The 24,275-nt window shown below is 35.4% G+C and overlaps 1 protein-coding gene across 1 annotated transcript in view; it reads left to right on the top strand.

The window, feature by feature from the left end:
• The window catches only part of LOC133187997 (general transcription factor 3C polypeptide 1-like), a 145,013-nt gene that overhangs the window by 40,600 nt on the left and 80,138 nt on the right, over positions 1-24,275 (top strand). The window contains exons 29-36 of the mRNA XM_061323387.1: positions 1,127-1,224; positions 3,322-3,484; positions 8,827-8,961; positions 11,125-11,183; positions 12,938-13,109; positions 16,151-16,307; positions 17,107-17,555; positions 19,333-19,449. Of these exons, the coding sequence (XP_061179371.1) occupies positions 1,127-1,224; positions 3,322-3,484; positions 8,827-8,961; positions 11,125-11,183; positions 12,938-13,109; positions 16,151-16,307; positions 17,107-17,555; positions 19,333-19,449 (1,350 nt within the window). The remainder of the gene's footprint in view (positions 1-1,126; positions 1,225-3,321; positions 3,485-8,826; positions 8,962-11,124; positions 11,184-12,937; positions 13,110-16,150; positions 16,308-17,106; positions 17,556-19,332; positions 19,450-24,275) is intronic.

Here is a 24,275-nt window from a genome sequence, read left to right as displayed (position 1 = left end):
AGTCGAAGTTGGTACAAAGCATGATTGGGTAAAGGGGATTGTAAATTGTTCAAATGAAGGGCAGGGGAGATAACAAGAAAAGGGAAAAATAGGGTGGGGTCATTAAAATATCATCTCAAGAACCACTGGGTCAGGAAAGATAAAATTTCTTTGAAAAAAATTTATAAGGAAGGGAATTTTTACCAGATTTTTGAACATCTGGACCATTTGGTCAAGTGTTCTGGTCCTGGCCAGGGCTCTATTAGTTTGTATTCTACTGAGTAAATAGATTTGATAATTTATCACTGTAAATAATGTACTTGAAAGGTAAATAGAATAAGAGAATTATGCAAAAACTTTTATTGTATAATACAAAAAGTACTCTCATTGTTTTAATGATCAGATAGACTTGTAAGTAGTAGATAAATAAAAATGAGACAAAAATAACTTGTCTTATTAAATGTTCATCAAAGACCAAGAGAGGCCAATGTAAGAGATTTCAACAAGGGATTAAAATAGTACAGAAACATTGATAATTTGTTAATATACCTTATGGTGATAGTGATAAATGGGGAACAGATTAGAACCTAATTCATAAACTGTTAATGAATATTAAGACCAATTATTTTGTTTATCATGATCACCCTATTTTTTTATCTTTTGGGCAACAAAGCTTCACTTTTCAGTTCATATTATACTCTATGCATCCTTTCAATTATTTTATCATACTCAGGTGACCGTTAAGGCCCTTGGGCCTCTTGTTATTAAAATTATGGACTCCAAGTTAGAGTTGGTTAAAATCAAGGTCAATTTAACATAATGCATGTATATAAGAAAAGAATTTTCTTTTCAATAACTTCAAGACCAGGTAAGTCATATTGCTATTGAAGCATCCCCATGTTGTGTGGATTCAGAGATAAAAAAAAATCTTTTTAAAAAATCTGAAGAACAGCAGTGTTTTAGTTACTCAGGTGAGTGTTATAGCCCATGGGCCTCTCGTTTGACAATTTCTACAGATAATCAATTAAAATATTAAAAAAAAAATTACAAAATTTTGAATAAGTTGGGGGGCATGTGTGTGATATGACCCTCATTGTACTTGTTAAAACACATAGCCATTTAGTAACAAATCACTTGATATTTTCAGTTTGTAAAGAAGTTCTCAGAGAAACAATATCTGCAGGCATCAGAGCACGCTATAAAGGAATTCCATGATCTAGCCAGCTACCTCATCAAGAAGTTTTCGTATGTATAACTCTTCATTTCCAGTAACTCATGATTTAAGCAATCATAGACTACCATGAAGGGAGTGGAGATAGCTTTGTGGCATCTAATTATACTAGATAGATAGATATATATATATATATATATATATATATATATATATATATATATATATATATATATATATATATATATATATATATATATACATGTATATATTTCCAACTGTTGCTTACTTTGTTGTGCAATTGACAAAATCCAATCTTTTTGTCCAATTTTTAGCTCACCTCAACGAAGTCGAGATGAGCTTATGCTATACCGTCGGCGTCGGTGTCCCAGGTTAAAGTTTTAGGAGCAAGTCCCATTCCCAAGTAACTATAAGCCCTACCTGGACCAAACTTGCATGGATGATGCATCTAGGGATGGACACTACCAAACTTGCTTCGGATGCTGGATCTGACCTAGATTTTCCAGATGAGTGACCAGGTTGAAGTTTTAGGAGCAGGTCCATTCCTAAGTAACTATAAGCCCTACCTGGATTAAAATTGCATGGATGATGCATCTAGGGATGGACACTACCACACTTGCTTCGGATGCTGGATCTGACCTAGATTTTCCGGATGAGTGACCAGGTTAAAGTTTTAGGAGCAGGTCCATTCCCAAGTAACTATAAGCCCTACCTGGACCAAACTTGCATGGATGATGCATCTAGGGATGGACACTACCACACATGCTTCGGATGCTGGATCTGACCTAGATTTTCCAGATGAGTGACCAGGTTAAAGTTTTAGGAGCAGGTCCATTCCCAAGTAACTATAAGCCCTACCTGGACCAAACTTGCATGGATGATGCATGTAGGGATGGACACTACCACACTTGCTTGGATGCTGGATCTGACCTAGATTTTCCAGATGAGTGACCAGGTTAAAGTTTTAGGAGCAGGTCCATTCCCAAGTAACTATAAGCCCTACCTGGACCAAACTTGCATGGATGATGCATCTAGGGATGGACACTACCAAACTTGCTTCGGATGCTGGATCTGACCTAGATTTTCCAGATGAGTGACCAGGTTAAAGTTTTAGGAGCAGGTCCATTCCTAAGTAACTATAAGCCCTACCTGGATTAAAATTGCATGGATGATGCATCTAGGGATGGACACTACCACACTTGTTTCGGATGCTGGATCTGACCTAGATTTTCCAGATGAGTGACTAGGTTAAAGTTTTAGGAGCAGGTCCATTCTCAAGTAACTATAAGCCCTACCTGGACCAAACTTGCATGGATGATGCATCTAGGGATGGACACTACCACACATGCTTCGGATGCTGGATCTGACCTAGATTTTCCAGATGAGTGACCGAATTAAAGTTTTAGGAGCAGGTCCATTCCTAAGTAACTATAAGCCCTACCTTGATCAAACTTGCATGGATGATGCATCTAGGGATGGACACTACCACACATGCTTCGAATGCTGGATCTGACCTACATTTTCCACATGTGAGACCAGGTATAGATTTAGGAGTAGTCCCATTCCCAAGTAACTATAAGCCCTACCTCGACCAAACTTTCATGGATGATGCATCTAGGGATGTACACTAACCAACCTGCTTCGAATGCTGGATCTGACCTAGATTTTCCACATGAGTGAATTTTAGCCATATTTTAACCAAATTAGCATGGATGTTGTATCTAGGTATGGACACTTCCAGACTTGCTTTGGATTCTGAATCTGACATACATTTTCCAGATTAGTGACCAGGGTAATTTTTTTTGAGTAGCTATATAATATAATGGCCTTTTATGATTAAACTTGCATAGATGGTGCATCTAAGGATGAAAACTTCCAGACTTGCTTTGGATGTTGGAACTGACCAAAATTTTCTTGATTACTAAACAGGTCAAAAGTTTTTTGAGCAGGTCTATAATTAAATCAAACCTGCATGGATATTGATCTTGGGATGTACCCTAACTAGATAAAAAATATGATGTGAAATTTGCCTTACATGTAGATAACATTCATCGAGGTGAGCTTCGTAATCTTTGATTACCTATGTTTTTGTTTTGATGATGCTTTGCACCTTTGTGTTATTTGTATATGATTTCTTTATTTTTCTGCAGAAATGTGAAGCTGAATAAAACATATATGCCTGACTCACTGTCGCAGGTGAATGATTATGACATTACCTGTGTTACACAGTATACAATGAGAAAAATTCCTATCTTAGAAGAACCAGACAGCAGGGCCAAAATTCTGGAGTATATCCTTAAGGATATTATACATGTAAATAATTATATAGACATATACTTAAACCCAATACCCATCTCACTTAATATGTACTGGGCAATTATCTCCAAAAATTAAGCATCAATGCTACCTGTCTTTAATAAAATTACAGAATCAAAACTGAATTTTAGTATCTGAAGAGTGATAAATACAGAGAAAACAGTCTAATCTAACACCTGTACAGTCTGTTTCAATGTGATTTCTGACACTTATTTTAATATCCATCTTACTGTTTTTATACGCCTGTCTTAAGACGGGACGTATTATGTTATAGCCTTCATGTCCGTCCGTCCGTCTGTTAGCTTTTTCGTGTCCGGCTCATAACTTTAACCCTTGTCCTGCAGGTCGTCGATAAAGCGGCGACCCGCTAAAACAGCTATCGCTGCCAGTCGTCGATATAGTGCACTGCGCCATGTTTTTCATTCAGTGCCGGTCGTCACTATTTCGACTTAAGACATGTGACGTTTTCTAGCTAAAATAACCAATGAAATAATGGGAATCCCTTCAGTGCGAGCCTAAATATTAAAAATAGAATAGTTTACCTTCACTTCTTTGTTTTCATTGGCTGGTTTTAGGGAAATACTTTCATAAAAATAATACTTGTAAACCGAAACCGCGTCGTTTGTAAATGTTGTTGATTCAAAATGGAGGTTGTCGAAGATGTGCTAGATGGACGATGATTCAGATGAGGAATTTTTAGGATTTAATCCAGAAGATCTTGAAAATGACGAAGGCACGGCTGATTTTGAGGAGGACTTCATACAAGGAAACATGGACGTTCGTAACTTACAGTTTCGTGGTGAAAAGAAAATCAACATAGAGATTGATGAACATGCAGAAATGGTGGATTTCTTTAAACTGTATGTAACAAATGACTTTATTGATGATATTCTTGTGACAGAAACGAATAAATATGCTCAGGACTTCCTAAATTCTGCGCAAGGCCAAAACCTCAAACCTCAGTCTAGATTTCACAAATGGTCAGACGTCACTAAGGACGACATGAAGAGGTTTATAGCAATGGTTATTGCTATGGGACTAGTCCAGCATCACGATATCCAGGACTACTGGAGCAAGGACGAAATGTTAGAGACCCCTTTCTTTGGGAAAACGATGCCCAGAAACAAATTCCTTCTGATATTGTCTTTGTTTCATTTAAACAACAATGAAAATCAGATACCCCAGGGACAGGATGGATACGATCCGATATTTAAAATCAGAAGGGTCTATGAACACTTCAGGACAAAGTTCAGCGAGTTATATTCCCCTGGAGAAAATACAGCCATTGATGAAGGTATGATAGCTTGGAGAGGGCACCTTTCATTCCGGGTGTACATGCCAGACAAACCAGACAAGTTTGGTGTCAAACTTTTCATGCTGTGCGACTCAAGCAATGGATATTGCTCGCAGCTCGAGCTTTACCACGGAACGTCTGAGAATCCATTGGAGAAGGGGAAGATTTATGACTTGGTGATGAGACTGATTAATCCATACCTTGGTATAGGTCACAAGTTGTATGTTGATAACTATTACACATCACCAATTCTATTTCATGACTTGCACCAGCGAAGGACAGGGGCATGTGGAACGTTACGTACCAACAGAAGAGGCGTTCCCGCAGATCTGAAAACCATAAAGCTGAAAAAAGGAGAAAGTGTGGCAATGACAAATGGAACCCTTCAGCTCTTGAAATGGAAAGACAAAAGGGACTTTCATATGTGTACCACAATACATGATGCCTCATTTGTTGATGTACCTGGACAAGTAAACCGCACAACAGGAGAACCAATTCGAAGACCAGCATGCATCATAGCATATGACAAACACATGGGAGCAGTTGATCGCTGTGACCAGATGATCACTTACCCTGCCTTTAAACGTAGGACGCTGAAATGGTGGGAAAAAAGTCTTCTTCCATCTCCTAATGATGGCCACCCTGAATGCCTACCTTTTGTACAAGGAACATTGTGCAAAATGGAGGAAAAAACCAGTTTTGCACAGGGTTTTCCAGAGGGAAATTGTGAAGGCTCTTATTGGTGAGACAAGCCCTCAACCTATTACAGTAAGGGGAGCTGTAAATCCAAGAGACATGGAACGGCTGACTGGGCGCCACTTCCTTTCCAAGATCAAACAGAAGGAAGGTAACAAGTCTAAGCCTCTGAGGACATGTCCAGTGTGCTCTACCACAACTGGAAAAGGAAATCTGTTGGAGATGGTCGCAAAACTGTATGGTCATCCTATGAATGCAAGATTTGTGATGTGGGACTATGCGTAGATCCTTGTTTTGAACTGTACCATTCCTATAAGGACTTCAAACAAGCCTACCAAAGACGTCAGGACCAAAATGTGGAGTCTGATGATTCAGATTAACTATGAATGAATGTGATGAAAAGCAGTGATAAGAATTTAATTGTTTGAATAAAAGTACTTGCTTAAATGATGTAAATATTAATGCTTAACATTCAGGACAAAAGTAAAACAAAATGAGTGTTGAGTGCTGTGGAGATCTTTGTTTACTTGAATGTTTTTGGACATTTATATACTTTATTATGTGGTAAGATTTTGGAAATATCAGCATGTTTAATAAAAGAATGAATTTCTGTACAAAAACTAAAGCTTATTCAGTCAGAATTAATTAATTAATGGCAATAATTACTGAAATACAATTATTTTTGCAAATTTTGTGACTTTTATCCTTTGTAACTTTTGATTGAAATAATATATCAGAGTTTTTTCTTCACAGTATTTTTCTTTGTTTCTTCCTAAATAAAAGCTGCACAGATTGTTATTAGCAAAAATGATAAGAAAACGGTGTAAATTACAATTATCTACAGCTAGTGTAATTTGATAAAAGATTACAAATCAGCCTGGCACAGTCAGCGGTTGGAGCTCATTATCAGCTCGGCAGCCACAGATGCTGTTATCTATAGCATCCCTGGCAGGACAAGGGTTAATACTATTAGGCCTAGAATTATCAAACTTTGTCAGCTGATATGTCTTGGGAAGAAGGTGTGTCGTGCATTAAAAGTAGGTCGCTCTGACCTTTAATTAAGATGCTATGGCCAAATATGGAAAAATCCTGTCCGGCTCATAACTAGAAAACTATTAGACTTCGAATCATCAAACTTGGCCAAAATATGCATCTTAGGTAGAAGGTGTGTCACGACCTATTTCAAGGTCACTGTGACCTTTAATTTAGTGAATTTTTTTTTTAAAAAACTGTGTCTCTATACTATTAAATTACACAATCCCCAAAAATGTAAGAATGTTGCAGTATCCTTATTAAAAAATGTTAAATCAAGAAAATACTTATATTTTTTCATTATATACTTTACAGCTATCTATAACAAATGTAATGTTATAAGAGAAATTCCACCTCTCCCATGGGTGTAATCATCAAGCACTGGTCAAGGAGAATTTTGATAACAGAAAATTACATGTCAAATTAGAGAGAAATTAATGAGTTTAGTGTGAAGATTTAACTAGTAGAGCATCTCTGATCAAGCAGGTGTTACATGTATCTATATCTCCTGGGGATTGGGGAAAGGAATCAGTGTTGGATTAAAGGAATAAATGAATCTATTTGGCTAGCCTTTTATCTTTTAAAATGAAAATGGTGAAAAGTAATTAAAACTAACTTGATATTGTATAATATAATTAAAACTAATTATACCGGGGAGGGGGGGGGGGGGATATTGGAATCAGCATGTCGGTTTTCTGTTTGTCAATAGGAACTGCAGCTTAAAACCAGTCTGACATTAAATCTCAAAAAAAATCATCAAGTATTTTTAAAAAAAATGTTTTATGGTAGATAGATCCTACAAATTCTAAGAGTCATGCAGTAACCTTATTAAAAATATTGCATCAAGATTACACAAGTTTTTGTTTCTTTTTATATAATTCTTTGTAACAAATTAAAATAAAATCTCTGTTTTCAACAGAATGACATAAATATGCATTTTTATTACAATACAGACTATTAAAGCAGATAGTGCAGATCCATTCATCCCTTGAGAGTAATAAATAGACATGCATCCAATTAAAGATTATAATTAATCAGTTCAATGCATAGGAAGGCTAGCTGTCTCAATCATTTCTGTTAGAGCATCTCTGATCAAGCAGCTCTTATCTGTATCCTTTGGGAATTAAACAGAAAAACTGCTTGTCAGTTTATAGCATATGTCATTTGATGGCCAGCCTTTTATTTTCAAAATTAATTTGGTATAGATTAAATTGTTAAGACTATTTTGATATTGTTTAATATGATATTTTTATTTAATTTTTTGAAAAAGAAAGATGGGGAGGGGGGGAAGGGGAGAGGGAGGGGGCTGCAGATGGGCATTTGTCTAGGTCTAACACAACCAGTTGAAAAATTTATTATAATTAGTGCCTGCACTACAGGAAATGTATAAACATCAAATATTATAAGGAATGGAAAAAGCATGGAAATCTTTGAATTAAGGTTGACATGATTTTCTTGCACCCTAAACTGTGTAATATATGATAATTGAACAATATTTGACGGGCGTATCATGCTGTGGCGGGGCACTTTATTTGTATGTTCTTTACACTGTTCGTTCTGACACCCTGTCTATTCCAACAAAAAACTTGCTTCCCAGAGCATTTTGGAATAGACAGGTTTCACTGTGTATATATTTATTATATACCCAACTGTTTGTCACTCAGTTTTACTGTTGAATTTATGCAATCATGTGACGGTATGATCCGACGTTCCGGATCACCACACTGTGGTTTTCTGAATCCATATCACTCCTCTCTGAAAGTGATGACGTAGTACACAGATAAATGGGGTTTTTATTCGCGCGCATCAAAAAGTTCCTTGACGAAATGATTTGTTAAATAGATAAAAGTTACGTAATTGATCCAAAAAGTTTCCTTTTATTATATTTTGCTTGTAAAGGGGTATATAATAAATTTATCATTATAACGGTAAACTAGATTTCATTATAACAGTAACGTTGACAGGCACGGATCATCAGATCAAACTCGACGCTTCGCGTCTCGTTTGATCTGATGATCCGCACCTGTCAACTTGACGTGATACGACTCTTCGGATTAAGTTACTGTTATAATAATAATATATATGTATTACCCAGTAAGACTCTTTCGTCTCATAGCCATCAAAGAATTTTTTGACCAGAGAGTGTGTCATGACTTTTATCCATGATCATTTGGAAAACGATTAAAAGTCATACACATGAAGTTATTGAAAATAAAGATTATGGAAATTGTTTTTCTAAAAAAAAGAATTAAAAAAAAATAGAATCAAAATATATATGTGTTTATGATTCTAATCATTCTATTTTCTCCTCTAACAGAGTTTTGTGTCAAGTGCTGGAGACAAACAGGGACGGAGTCACCAGATGTTTAGACTTCTCAATCAGTACCCAGACGCTATCTTGGATGTTGCCTTACAGAAACTTAGGACAGATGGTGTCATTGTCAAAAATAAGGTCAGTAGGTCATATAAACAGTGCCATACAGAAACTAGGGCAGATGGTGTCATTGTCAAAAATAAGGTCAGTAGGTCAGTAGACAGCGCCATACAGAAACTAAGGGTGGATGGTGTCATTGTAAAAAATAAGGTCAGTAGGTCAGAATGACAATGCCATACAGAAACTAAGGGTGGATAGTGTTATTGTCAAAAATTAGGTCAGTAGGTCAGATAGAAAGTGCTATACAGAAACTAAGAATGGATGGTGTCATTGTCAAAAAATAAGGTCAGTAGGTCACACAGAAAGCACCATAAAGAAACAAAGGATGGATGGTGTCATTGTCAAACATAAGGTCAGTAGGTCACATAGACAGTGCCATACAGAAACTAAGGGAGGATAGTGTTTTGTCAAAAATAAGGGCAGTAGGTCACATAGACAGTGCCATACAGAAACTAAGGGTGGATAGTGTCTTTGTCAAAAATTAGGTCAGTAGGTCACATACAGATTGCTTTACAGAAACTAAGGGTGGATGGTGTCATTGTCAAAAAATAAGGTCAGTAGGTCACATAGACAGGGTCATGCATACAGAAACTAAGGGTGGATCATTCTCAAAATAAGGTAAGATGTTCACATAGACAGTGCCAAACATAAAATTTAGCTCAAGTAGACAATGCCATACAGAAATTAAAGATGGTTTGTGTCATTGTCAAAGATAAGGTCAGTGAATCACAGAGAGATTAGTAGGTCACTTTCATTATCTAGATGTAATTGCACAAACACTATTTGTTGTTGAGTTTCAATTTTTCTTGTTTCATGGCATGAAGAGACTTTTGAATTTATGGCCTCCACAAATTGTTAAAACTTCAAACAATTGTATCTTAAGAAACGCTGCACATCTCCATGACCAAGAAATCAAATCCTCATGAACCAATATATTTTTTTGTCAGACCACAAAAGTTTGACCCAATAAGAATAACTGAACTTTAGCATAAGTAAATAACATATGTATACACCCACGCAGTATTGCAGGCATGCAATGCAGTTCAGAATCATATTGTAGACTAAAAGTTCTGATAGAACATAGAAATTTTACTAGGGGTCTTCCATACATTCAGTATTATAATAGTCATTGGTTAGGGAGAGGTCTATTAAAATTTCTATGTTCTAGGTTATCAATGCAGCAGTGTTTGACCTGATGCAGCGGTGCCTGAGAAACTATTTATTAATTTTTTTTTGTCCTAATAGGGGTCTTCCATACATTCAATATTATAAGAGTCATTGGTTAGGGAGAGGTCTAAAATAGGCTGTACCTGCTGCCCAGTCCAATCCACTTTTGTGAATAAATTTTGTTTAAATTAAAATTCAATGGTTTATTCTTTTATTAGTGCCCTTCAAACTTCATAGAAAGTGCTTAGTAGAATTAATATAAGGTGACCTGATTTCAGTAGCAACCTCTATAAATGTCACATCAGTATACATTGTGCTTTGATGTATGTTGTATACTAAAATGCTAAATATAGTCTTACACACAAAAGAAAGGTTTTAAAATGAAAGAATGCAAATCAAATTGATATGTAGTTATTGCTTTACATGTAGATTCAAGATGTTATTCAGACATGAAGAACAGAAGCAGGTATTGATGGTATTGATTTGGCCCCAAAAATTGTAGATCTTTCCAAAAAGACATTAAATTCATGTTTGGTAGTTGAATTATAGCAGCAATCATCAGTTTTTGTGTTGTAATATCTGACTGTGTGGGTTGTGAGGGATATGATAAATGTTTATAGAATGACCAGAATTGAAGTAAATCAAGAAATATTTATGATAATTTATTTTATTTTTTTTTAGTTGAAAAATATGCTTTGAGCAAATAAGATGTTCGTAACATTAAATTATCACTATATTACATATATCAGATATTGGTTGAGTGGTGCTTAAAGCATGTATATTTTAAGACCAAGTAAAGTGTTTCCATTGCCTTTTTTTTTTAAATGCTACAAATTAGTCAAATTTTGACATCATACACAAACAATAGTTCCAGAAGATATTTAAGTTTATTTGCACTTGAACAAGATACAGTTTAACAACTTGTAGAGTAGTCAAGAGCTGTAAGGGAGCTATATTGCAAACCTTTTCCTTGTAAATGTTCTTTATTTCAGATATTTTTGTTGTGTTTTTCAGAGGAGGGAAAACCCCAAAGTAATGGAAACCGGAATAAAGAACATCAAGTTATCACAAAGGTATAGGATCATTATTATAAAGATTGGCTTAAGGATAAATAACACAAACAAACTTTTCAGAAATCAGCAATATTTCTCATAGATTTATATTCAAATATGTAACCTGAATGATGTTTACCAGGTAAAGTGGGAGCACTTTGTAAGATTTTGTCACAATGTTAAAAATATGTGCAAAATTTTGTATAGAATTATATAGAAAACATTTAATAAAGTCGCATATTTAAGCACCAAAGAAAACTTACGATTTCTTTATATTTTAGGAATTTATTATTTGTCATTTCTATTCATAACCAGTCAAAAAATATATATATATATCCAGGCATCAAATTTTTGTTTGTGTTATGTATCCTTAAACAAATATCACAAATGTATCTGATTATCATTATCCAGATCATTTATTGACCTTTGATTGGCTCCGACAGCTATCAGAGGTATAGATTATCTTATCCAGATCATTTATTGACCTTTGATTGGCTCCGACAGCTATCAGAGGTATAGATTATCTTATCCAGATCATTTATTGACCTTTGATTGGCTCCGACAGCTATCAGAGGTATAGATTATCTTATCCAGATCATTTATTGACCTTTGATTGGCTCTGACAGCTATCAGAGGTATAGATTATCTTATCCAGATCATTTATTGACCTTTGATTGGCTCCGACAGCTATCAGAGGTATAGATTATCTTATCCAGATCATTTATTGACCTTTGATTGGCTCTGACAGCTATCAGAGGTATAAGATTATCTTATCCAGATCATTTATTGACCTTTGATTGGTCTGACAGCTATCAGAGGTATAGATTATCTTATCCAGATCATTTAATATGGACCTTTGATTGGCTCCAACAGCTATCAGAGGTCTAGATTATCTTATCCAGATCATTTATTGACCTTTGATTGGCTCTGACAGCTATCAGAGGTATAGATTATCTTATCCAGATCATTTATTGACCTTTGATTGGTCTGACAGCTATCAGAGGTATAGGTTTATCTTATCCAGATCATTTAATATGGACCTTTGATTGGCTCCAACAGCTGTCAGAGGTATAAGATTATCTTATCCAGATCATGTATTGACCTTTGATTGGCTCTGATGGCTATCAGAGATGTAGAATTATCATTATCTGGAACTGATTGTCCAAGTTAACTACACAAAGGAATATTGTCATAGAATATTGTAGAGTATGACCTACAGATGTGGCATCTTAATTTGGGCCTTAAAAATTTTGTATTAGATCCTATAATTTGAATCTTAAATTAGACAAAAGGTAGTATTTCTACCAACTTTATTGTTTGTAGTTTTTCTGGTTTAAGGATGTGTCCCTTGGCACCAAAAATTCAAATATGATTAAATTTTGAAATGTTAGTGATCTTGTCATTGTAACTTCGTACCAATTGATTGAAATAAATGGAGTTTTCTGTATGTAACTGACCTTATTTGAGATGTATGTTCTTCTTTCATCATTATGTCATCAAGCTTTTGAGGTGGCCATCCTAAGGATATGAGATCTGGTGCCTTCAGAAATCACAAAAGATATTGTATTTCAGTGAATAAATTTGAACAACAATTTGTCATATTCTCACAATGCCTGTAAAGCATTTTACATGTAACATGTGTTGTACAATCTTCTGCTAAGAATTTTAAATGCTGTAATGGAGAGCTGTTGCCAGTAATTCAATTCCTGTGTTGTTTGGAAACTGCACAATTACATTCTAAAGGTTAAATGAACACTGTATAATCTTTTTTGTAGATATTCCTTCCGATTTCATTCTCGTTATCCCACGTCCTTGTTTACCAACTGTTTTGCAACCATCAAGGAACTCATGAGGTCAGATGAGGGCAAGTTCAACACCATAGAGGTCAAGGACAAAGTCAATGGAGGATTGTGTGCAACCATTATAGAACTTATTCTTAATAGGCGGGTAAGGCTCATAGTTACATGTGATTATTTAGAATCAGATAAAGTTCTGAAGCATAAATCAAAACAGGCTAGAGTGATCATGGTTGAGTGTGTGTGTTTGAAGGAAAGCTCAGTTGAGAATGCACCTGTATAGTTCATGGAAGGTCCGAAGTGCGTGTTGTCCCCCTGTCGAAACTTTTCCTATGCATTCATGCATTGTTAATCTGAATTAAATTGGTCATTTACATATTGTTGATATAACTAAAAGTTATTTCTGATGGATCTTCAATTTTTGAAGTAAATATTTTCAGAAAGGGGACCTCAGGACTCCTGGTCAAAGGGTGCTTCTTATAGATACCCCTCTGTAGAGGACCATTACCCCCTCTCTGTTTTTGATGTTTCTTTTGAAGTGAAGTCTTAAAAGTGAGAAGTTCCTGTTACTTCTTAGATTTGTAATCTGAAAGCATTATGAGGTCAAAGGTCAGTTACAAACAGAAACAAGATGTATTTGTGAAACACTGATGTCCCCGTATGGCAACTTACAGTGAAAGTTAAACCTTCTCAAATCAAATTAAATATGTTGGTACCCAAAGTAAGGTCTTGTCTCGAAGAATATACCTGTGAAATATGAAAGCCATAGCAGCAATTATTAAAAAGATATGGAAAAGGTTAAAGTTTTTCGAAAGTAAGTCAAACATCAAGGTCATAGTCAAATGGTCAAAATTAATGGTGCCCAACAAAAGGCCTTCTCACAAGAAATACATATGTCAAATATGAAAGCCCTAGCACAACCATTCAAAAGATATGGTCAAGGTTAAAGTTTTTCAAAAGTAGATCAAACTCCGAGGTCAAAAGGTCAAAGTTGTTTGTATCCAAAGTAAGTTCTTGTTACAAGGATTACGTATGTGAAGTGTGAAAGCCCTAGTACCAATTGTTCAAAAGTAATGCCTAAGGTTATAGTTTTTCAAAAGTAGGTCAACCCCCAGGTCAAAGGGTCAAATTTGTTGGTATCCAAAGTAAGGTCTTGTCACAAGAATTACATATATGAAGCATGAAAGCCCTAGCACCAACTGTTCAAAAGTTATGGCCAAGGTTAAAGTTGGGTAAAATTTTGCAAAACTGGGTCAAACTCCAAGGTCAAGGTCAAATATGATGGTATCCAAAGAAAGGTCTTGTCACAAGAAAAACACATCTGAAATATGAAAGCCATAGCTCCAACCAATCAAAAGTTATGGGCAAGGTTAAAGTTTTTGTGGACAAACACAGACAGAAAGACAAACAGAAAGGATAAAAACTATATGCCCCGAATCTTCGATTACGGGGGCATAAAAAGGTGTTTAAGGAAGTCTGCTTCAAGGTCATTGATAACTTTACTGAGATGGAGGTCTAAACATTTATGTAGAACTCATATACTTTTTAATAAAAGTTTGATGCTGTTGTAGCATAAAGCAAGAAGATATATCAGAATATTAAGATTGTTTGATTCAACAAGGACAATGAAATTGTTCATGTCTAATTGGGCAACACTCAAGTGCATTATCTTAAGAAATGCAATTTGAAGAATTGAAATGAGGAAATATTTTATAACTTGCATGTTCTCACTTTAGACTAGGAAATTTATGGTTTTAATGAAGTTAAATAAAGAAGTTACTAAAGTCTCTCGTGTAAAAATGTATGGTTTATTATAGGGATGGCAATCGATTACAGAAATGCTAATCTGTTAACTGCAAGACACTCTGACTGATTAATCAGTTAATCGTATCAAAATACGCATGTTTGGCCTCTTTTTTTTCAATTCATATACACAAGAAAACTAAAAAGATGCCAGAAGTTAGAAATATTCTGTTTATTATATTGATCACGACACTATATGTATGTTTTATTTTGATTTCAATAGACAAGAAAAATATATAAGAAAACCATGAATAATGCCTGAGAAATATCAAACATGGAAAATATTCCAGAGCAGATGTCACACAGATTCATTCAAATTCTGCAATGTCACCATAATCAAATCTATACCTGAACTTTAACTTAAAATGTAATACAATGTTTTTCTAACAATATAATTTAAAATATAAAAGATACTAGACAATTTAACATGTTGGTGGATGGTATTCATTTGGTTGAAACACCAGTAAAATGTAATAAATCAGAATGGTTTCATGTTTTCTGAAAACACCCTGTGCTAATTCACAGTGCTCAATGATGATTTATTTAATATCATTAAAGACTTGTAGGATAGTCGGGGTAACAGCATGTTTTTAAAAGCAGCAATTAACACTTTACTAACTGATCAATTACCCAGCCATCTGAATCCGGGGAGCCATAATTACCTTAAATAAGCTTAAATAGATGTTTAAAAAATGTTAAATTATCAACTTCTATGGAGAGGTTTCCTTTCTAAAAATGAATTTTAAGAAAATTGCCTTCAAACTTACAAATATTTAATTTTTTCTGACTAACTGATTGCAGATTTTCTAACGGATTACCATCGTTCTGACCAAGTAATCGGTTACAAATTGTCATTCCTAGTTTATTATAAAACCCCCCACCCCCACTTCAAAAGCGGGGGGGGGGGGGGGGGGGGGGTATAATGATGGGTTGTCCATCTGTCTGTCCATCCATAACACCTTGGGGTACCCATCTCTTATCCGCAATTCCTCTTATACCACTGAATAAAATTTGATGAGACTTTCACAGAATCAGACTATCTTTGTTACATAGTGCCATTGTGATCCCTTATTTTACTTTTTGATTGGACACATATTTCAGGTTTCCAAAACATAGACACTGCCATTCTTTCTATAATATTGAGGGGTACTCATTTCTTATCCACAACTCCTCTTTTACCACTGAATAAAATTAAAATTTAATGATACTTTCACAGAATTTTTATTACATAGTGTCATTGTGCATCTCTCATTTTACTTTTTGATCGGAGACTTATTTCAGGTCTCCCATAGCAAAATATGAACTTTGCCATTATAATCATATGGAAGGCAGGGGTATCATTTTGTGAGCTCAGTGCTCACAGTACCTCTAGTTTTATTTCATTAACAGCTCACCATTGATATGGAGATACCATCTGATATAGTAATATTGGACCCACAATTCAAAGAAGGTCGAGGCTATAACCAACAAATGTCAGCAATGGCCAAGAGACCTCGACTACAGGAAGTTCTGGACTCGGATGATGAGGATTACCCTCTTGACCTGGGTAAGTTGTTCAGGACTACTCTCCTTACCCTAGTCAGTTTAAGACATTGTTAAGGACTATGATCTTGACCTGGGTAAGTTTTATACACTGTTGAGGACTATTCTCTTAACCTGAGTAAGATTTATACACTGTTTAGGACTATTCTCTTGACCTGGGCAATTAAAAGACATTCTTTATGGCTATTATTCTCTTGACCTGGAAAGTATGACACTGTTTAGAACTATTCTCTTGACCTGGGCAAGTATAAGACCTTGTTTAGAACTATTATTCTCTTGACCTAGGCAAGTGTAACACTGATTATGGCTATTATTCTCTTGACATGGACAAGTATTAAACATTGTTTAGGAGTATTTTCTTGAATTGGGTAAGTTTTACACTTTATTTAGGGATGTTTTTGTGTAAATAATTTTTCAAAGCTATTTGCTCTGATCTCAATAAAACTTCGTATCCAAGAAGACTATACCAAATTCTGAAATTCTCTCAAGTTTTGATTTTGATTTAAGATGTTGCATGAGCTTTAATTTCCCTTTCTATGGTTTTGGTCTAATTTTAATATCTCAGTGCTTTGTGACTTCGACCTTTAAAATTTAATCAAGGGCAAAAAAATATTTAAATTTCAGTATAGTCTTAATAATTGAGTATTCAAGATTTTGAATCTTTATTGCCATATACTTTGTAGTATTCAGACAAAATAATTCATGCAAATGATTATATGATTAATTGCTGAGTTTCTGTTGTTGAAAAATGACAACTTTTTGTTGATTAATCTTTAGTATGGATTGAACTTCTTTCATGACAGATCAGAAAGAAGCTCGACCTAGTGTCTTAGGGCTGGAGTCACCATGGGAACTAGTGAGGCAATTTGATGGTCCAGCTTTTGTTTATGATGAAGATGGAAAAACCATAAAGGAATATTCTGTTGGAAGCCAAAGTACCATTCGGTTTCAGAAAGATGACAATCTGGAAGAAAGCAAGAAAGGGAAAGAAAAGTCTAAGGTGAACATTCTGTGTGCCTCCCGAGCTCTGGTTACAATGAGGAGGTCTCGAGCGGAACAGGATCAAGATTTCAAATATTATGTAGTGCAGGATAACTTCCTGATTCAAGCTTGCGGGATTAAGCTGGGAGTTTGTGAAGAGGATGAGGATCCAGCACAGACAAGGGGGAAAATGACAATGCTGGATATTCCCTATAACAGGGAAAAGACCAGGGAAATTATTAAACAAGTGCAGAGTTTTATTCCTTTTGAGGTTTGTTTGTGTATGGTATTGTAACAGGAAAAGAAAAAAATGTGACAGACCAGCTGGGATTCAAACCCAGGCCCCCTAGACATGTGCCCCATCAACTGATTCATTCAACCACTGGCAAGTGAACCCATCTGACTGTGTTCATTCTGTTGCATTCCTCCCTCCTCAAAGGGGCAAAGAAACCAACCCAGGTTCTTCTCTGGCAAGTCTCTCACCTTTCATTTCCTAGGCATGGCATTTTTCTTCTGCTCCTGTTACATTTAAGTGTTGTGTCATGCCCTGGAAGATGCAGGTGAGAGACCTGCCAGGAAAGAGCCTGGGTTGATGTGATGGCTCAGTTGGTGGAGCACCTGACTGGAGATTAAGGGGGCCCTAGTTTGAATCCTGGTCTGGTCCATTGCATTTTTCGCCTTTCCTTTTATAATATATGGAAAACTGGTAGCTATAAGTTTACATTGAAATTTATGTTAATTTAACACATGGAAAACACATCATATGTTTACCGGTACATTGATGTTGATGTTCAAACAATATATAGAAAACACATATTATAGTGAACACAGTTTAACATGCATTAAATTTTGTGCTAATATTCCATATCATACATTTAGATTAACAATACTTTGACATTTTAATAATAAAATACAGTTCAACTTAAATATCTTGAACACCATTATGCCATGGATATGTCAGATATATATATGTGTACTGAAACGCAAAAGAAACGCAACATCCTAAATTTAGGGGGAAAATGATATACAGGTTATAACTTTGTACTTAAAAAGTTAGGACATCTTCAACTTTGCCAAATCAGTAATTTAACGATTGAATGATTTTCATTTCATTACTTGTCTGGAAGTTGATTTTGAGCCCTTTTTACAGAAATCAAAAATTGCATGTTTAATAAAATGTTTGATAATAATTTGGGTTTTCAAGGGTATGTAGCTGTTAATAATAAGTATTGCACTAATATTCCAAAAAAAAAAAAATCCTTATTTCTTTTCCTGATGTGATGCCAATATTTCCTCAAAATGACTGAAAGCAAGCATTTTCATTACTCTTGCTGGGAATTCTCAAAATAAAGATAAAGGAGAGTTGCAGATGCAAATATGCACTACATAACAACTCAGCAGGCTCATACGTTTCATAAGCATGAACGACAGTTCATTGACCGGAAGTCCAAGGGTTACTACACTACGCCAAGTTAGAGAAAATTTGACGCTGCTATGCATAGTTTCTGCATTTTTTATTATTCAATATTCATTTAACTTTGATACTGACTCAAAATTAGTGTCTCGTCTTGTAATCTATTTCTACTTTTCACTGCGTCTCTAAATTATTATAAGACAGTCGATAATAATTATTTTAAGAGCAGGCAGGCAAAATATGATTTATTATCAATCAATTTTCACCTTGCAGTATAAGTGTCACCTGAATTAACATCCCGTTCCTCGAGTCCCGCGTCTTCTGCCTGGGGCCATTAAAATGTCCAGGTAAAGGAATTAGGTAATATGTAACTCTTGCGTACACATAGCCACTTCGAGGTATCAAGGGTAAATTTCAATAGAATATGCATAGTGGGACTGCATTTTGACTTCGAGGGATCAAGGGTTTCTTGAGTTGAGAAATCAAGAGTAAATTTGCTTAGTTATATAGGGGAAAAATTTGGGACCAGAGACTCACTTTGAATGATCAAGAACTTCAAGATATTGAAGTTCGAGCCATCAAGAGTTACCTGTATTTCATATTTTGATATGATCTATATATTTATTTCTTTCAGTTGGACATGGAGGAGGTTTGGTCTACAGTAGAACCTGAGTTAATAGATTCAGTCAAGTCTGTGTACAGTCTGATCCACTCCGCTGGTGAATTGGGAATCTGTCACTTTTATCTCAAGGTAGTGAATTCACTAGTAAATGGGTTTATTCTACTGATAAACTGAAATAAATGTTAGAAATTCTTAAAAAAAATCACAACTTCCTCTGTTGACCTTAGAGCTCCTCATTTTATTGGAATTTAGGCCAAAAAATATAAATAGTTTTTCAAGCACTGCCGCATCAGGTCATACACTGCCGCATTGATCAATTTTATTGACATATTGAAAAGCAGACCTGTTTACTCTTACGATTTCGCGGTATTTTGTACGGATTTTGAGTCCTAAATATGTCTCACGTTTTACTTTAATGAAAATACGGAAATCCGAAATCTGTTCGTTTGGATTTTAGCAGATAGTTTTCGTTATGATCTGTCTCAGTTTGACGCTTTTAAATCACTAAAAAAGAAAGATTTCAAACACTTAAGTGATGTTGGGTTGCCGAAACGCGGTGGCTTCTCTAGTATTATATGTAAAATCGATGGAAAGTAAAATCTTACGGGTAAATGTCAAATCTCACTGACAAATCTAATAAAAAATACTGAGAGAAAACAATATGGGTAAACAGGTCTGGAAAAGGAAATAACTCAATTTTCTATTTTTCGAAGTTGAAAAAGAAAATTGAGTTGTTCCCCATTTCATAAATGCTAATAGATAGATGTCTTATAAGATAAACAGTACATTTCTTGTCAATACAGTATTTTTGAATTAACTTTGTTTGGAATAACATTATTTAAAGTTAAATACACATTATAATTAATGTAAGAGAACCAAAAAGTAAGAATCAGTTGATATCATCATTTGTTGAATGACTGACATAAAAAAAAAGGTATTACACCTGCTTCCAATTAAAAAAAAAAACCTGTCTGTTGCATTGAATTTTAACATTTTTGGCCTGAGAAACTATTAATTTTTTACGGCCTCAAGGTGAAAGTAAACTATACTGTTAAACACTTATTTTCTTGGGGTCAAATTTTTGTGGTTTCAGAAAAATATTGATTTGTGAAGTTTTGATTTTGTGGATGAAGAAATGCTGAGTTGCTATATGTTTGAAAATTAACAATTCATGGAGGATTTGAATTCTTGTGTCTCATTATACCTCAAAAACAAAAAAATAAACCCACACAGAAATTAGTGATTTTTCAGTTACTCAAATATTTAAACTGCCTGATCGAGCTTTGTTTAGTTTTTAATGTGTTTGCAAATCGTTGAAAAAGCTATGACATCAATACATATCTATTAAAATATATGCATAGTCCCAAAATCTCTCCAATATATGTACAGATATATATGTATTAGTGAAATATTGAACGTTTTAAACATTTTACAGCATTTGAAATTCATTCCAAATGTACCCATGGTTACCATTTCATTTCTTTAGGTACATGTGTATATATATTCTATGTGGTTTCTTTATAACATAGGAAGTAACAAGGTGAAATGTTTTAGTGAAGTGGTTTGTTTGGTTTCTTTAATCTTTTATTAAGGCTTAATAAAAATTCAAAGTAGCTGAAAATCTTATTTTTAACTGGGTTTTGGATAGGAAAAATTCAATTATAAGTTGAAATGGTGAAAATAGCAGTCAGGTGGACGGCTACCGAAAAGGTACATCATTTGTCAGGATAACTCCTCCTAAAATTTTTAAGATAGGAACTTTTTTAGGTCACCTGAGTAAACTCAGGTGACCTATTGCTATCCGTTTTTGTCCGTCGTCGTTCGTCGGTCGTAAACTTTTGAACATTTTGGCTATATAGATCATATAGTGAAAGTGTGTTATTTCTTTGAAAATCTTCTTCTCTGCTCCTGGGTATTAAATAAAGTTACTAAGTACATAGTTATGATGAGCAAGAGTGCCTCTTCCAAAATTGTGAAATTCATGGCCCCAGGGTCAGGGGTTCTGGTGTTAGAGCGGGGAACTATTGATTATATAGTGAAAATGCATTAATTCTTTGAAAATCTTCTTCTCTGCTCCTGGGTATCAAATAAAGGAACTAAGTACATAGTTATGATAAGCAAGAGTGCCTCTTTCAAAATTGTGAAATTCATGGCCCCAGAGTCAGGGGTTCTGATGTTAGGGCGGGGCTCCATAGATTATATAGTGAAAAAGCATTCATTCTTTGAAAACCTTCTTCTTTGCTCCTGGGTATTAAATAAAGTAACTAAGTACATAGTTATGATGAGCTAAAGTGCCTTTTTAGGTCACCTGAGTCACTCAGGTGACCTATTGCTATCTGTTTTCGTCCGGCGTCGTCCGTCGTGCGTTAACTATTGAACATTTTTAGCTTCTTCTCTGAAACCACTGAACCATTTTCAACCAAATTTGGCATATAGCATCTATGGATGAAGGGGAACAAAAATTGTGAATTTCATGGTCCCTGCCCCCCTGGGGCCTGAGGGGTGGGGCTAAAACCACCAAAATTAATGCAATCCTTAAAAATCTTCTTCTTTACTCCTGGACATCAAGCAGTCAAACTGTTGGTATAATTGTAATAAGCATTGAGCCCTCTACCAAAATTGTGAAATTCATGGCCCCAGGGTCAGGGGTTCTGGCCCCAGGGTGGGGCTATATAGATCATATAGTGAAAGTGCATTATTTCTTTGAAAATCTTCTTCTCTGCTCCTGGGTATTAAATAAAGTTACTAAGTACATAGTTATGATGAGCAAGAGGGCCTCTTCCGAAATTGTGAAATTCATGGCCCCAGGGTCAGGGGTTCTGGTGTTAGGGCGGGGCTCTATAGATTATATAGTGAAAAAGCATTGATTCTTTGAAAATCTTCTTCTCTGCTTCTGGGTATTCAGTAAACTAACTAAGTACATAGTTATAATGAGCAAGAGTGCCTTTTCCAAAATTGTGAATTTCATGGCCCCAGGGTCAGGGGTTCTGGTGTTAGGGCGGGGCTCTATTGATTAAATAGTGAAAATGCATTAATTCTTTGAAAATCTTCCTCTCTGCTTCTGGGTATTAAATAAACTAACTTAGTGCATAGTTATGAAGAGCAAGAGTGCTTCTTCCAAAATTGTGAAATTCATGGCCCCAGGGTCAGGGGTTCTGGTGCTAGGGTGGGGCTAAATAGATCATATAGTGAAAGTGCATTATTTCTATGAAAATCTTCTTCTCTGCTCCTGGGTATAAAATAAACTAACTAAGTACATAGTTATGGAGAGCAAGAGTGCCTCTTCCAAAATTGTGAATTTCATGGCCCCAGGGTCAGGGATTCTGGTGTTAGGGTGGGGCTGTATTGATTATATAGTGAAAATGCATTAATTCTTTGAAAATCTTCTTCTCTGCTTCTGGGTATTAAATAGACTAACTTAGTGCATAGTTATGATGAGCAAGAGCGCCTTTTCCAAAATTGTGAAATTCATGGCCCCAGGGTCAGGGGTTCTGGTGTTAGGGCAGGGCTCTATTAATTATATAGTGAAAATGCATTAATTCTTTGAAAATCTTCTTCTCTGCTCCTGGGTATTCAATAAACTAAGTACATAGTTATGGAGAGCAAGAGTGCCTCTTCCAAAATTGTGAAATTCATGGCCCCAGGGTCAGGGGTTCTGGTGTTAGGGCAGGGCTCTATTAATTATATAGTGAAAATGCATTGATTCTTTGAAAATCTTCTTCTCTGCTTCTGGGTATTCAATAAACTAAGTACATAGTTATGGAGAGCAAGAGTGCCTCTTCCAAAATTGTGAAATTCATGGCCCCAGGGTCAGGGGTTCTGGTGTTAGGGCAGGGCCCTATTAATCATATAGTGAAAGTACATTAATTCACTGAAAATTTTCTCTGCTCCTGGGTATTTTAAAAACTAACTAAGAACTTATTTATGGTGAGCATGGCTGTCTTTCAGAAATTGTGAATTTCATGGCCCCTGGGTCAGGGGTTCTGGTGTTAGGGCGGGGCTCTATTAATTATATAGTGAAAATACATTAATTCATTGAAAATCTCTGCTACTGGGTATTAAATGAACTAACTAAGAATATAGTTATGGTGAGCATGGCTGCCTTTTCAGAAATTGTGAATTTCATGGCCCCTGGGTCAGGGGTTCTGGTGTTAGGGTGGGGCTCTATTGATTATACAGTAAAATTGCATTAATACTTTGAAAATCTTCTTCTCTGTTCCTGGGTATTAAATAAACTAACTTAGTGCATAGTTATGAAGAGCAAGAGTGCCTCTTCCAAAATTGTGAATTTAATTGCCCTTTGGTCAGGGGTCCTGGTGTTGGGGCCGGGCTCTATTGATACATATAGTGAAAATGCATTAATTCTTTGAAAATTTTCTTCTCTGCTCCTGGATATTAAATAAACTAAGTACAAAGTTATGATGAGCATGGCTGCCTCCTCAGAAATTATGAATTTCATGGCCCTTGGGTCAGGGGTTCTGGTGTTAGGACAGAGCTCTATTGATTATATAGGGAAAATGCATAAAATCTTTCAAAATCTTCTTCTCTGCACTTGGGTATTTTTCAAACAAAGATAGTACATGGTTATGATACAGAAAAATGCCTCTTCCAAAATTGTGAAGTCATGGCCCCTGGGTCAGGGGATATGGTGAAGGGGGGGGGGCTCTATTGATTATATAGTGAAAATGCATAATTTCTTTCAAAATATTTTTTTGTACTACTGGTTATAAAGCAAAGAAACAAGTGTAAAGTTATGATGTGCAAGGGTGCTTCTTCCAGAATTGTGAGTTCATGGTCAGATGTTCTGGTGTAAGGATGGGGTTTTATTTATTTAAAAATAAAGTGAAAATGCATTTCTTTGAAAATCTTCTATGCTTCTGGGCATATTCGAGGCAAACAGAGTAAAAGTTTTAATACGCAACATGTGCAAGGGTATTTTTACCAGAATTTTGAAC

Source organism: Saccostrea echinata, unplaced genomic scaffold (genome assembly GCF_033153115.1).
Source record: "Saccostrea echinata isolate AGI-Se365-2 ecotype Australia unplaced genomic scaffold, CSIRO_AGI_Sech_v1 ptg000015l, whole genome shotgun sequence".
NCBI lineage: Eukaryota > Metazoa > Mollusca > Bivalvia > Ostreida > Ostreidae > Saccostrea > Saccostrea echinata.
This window is presented reverse-complemented; position numbering and strand designations above follow the sequence as displayed.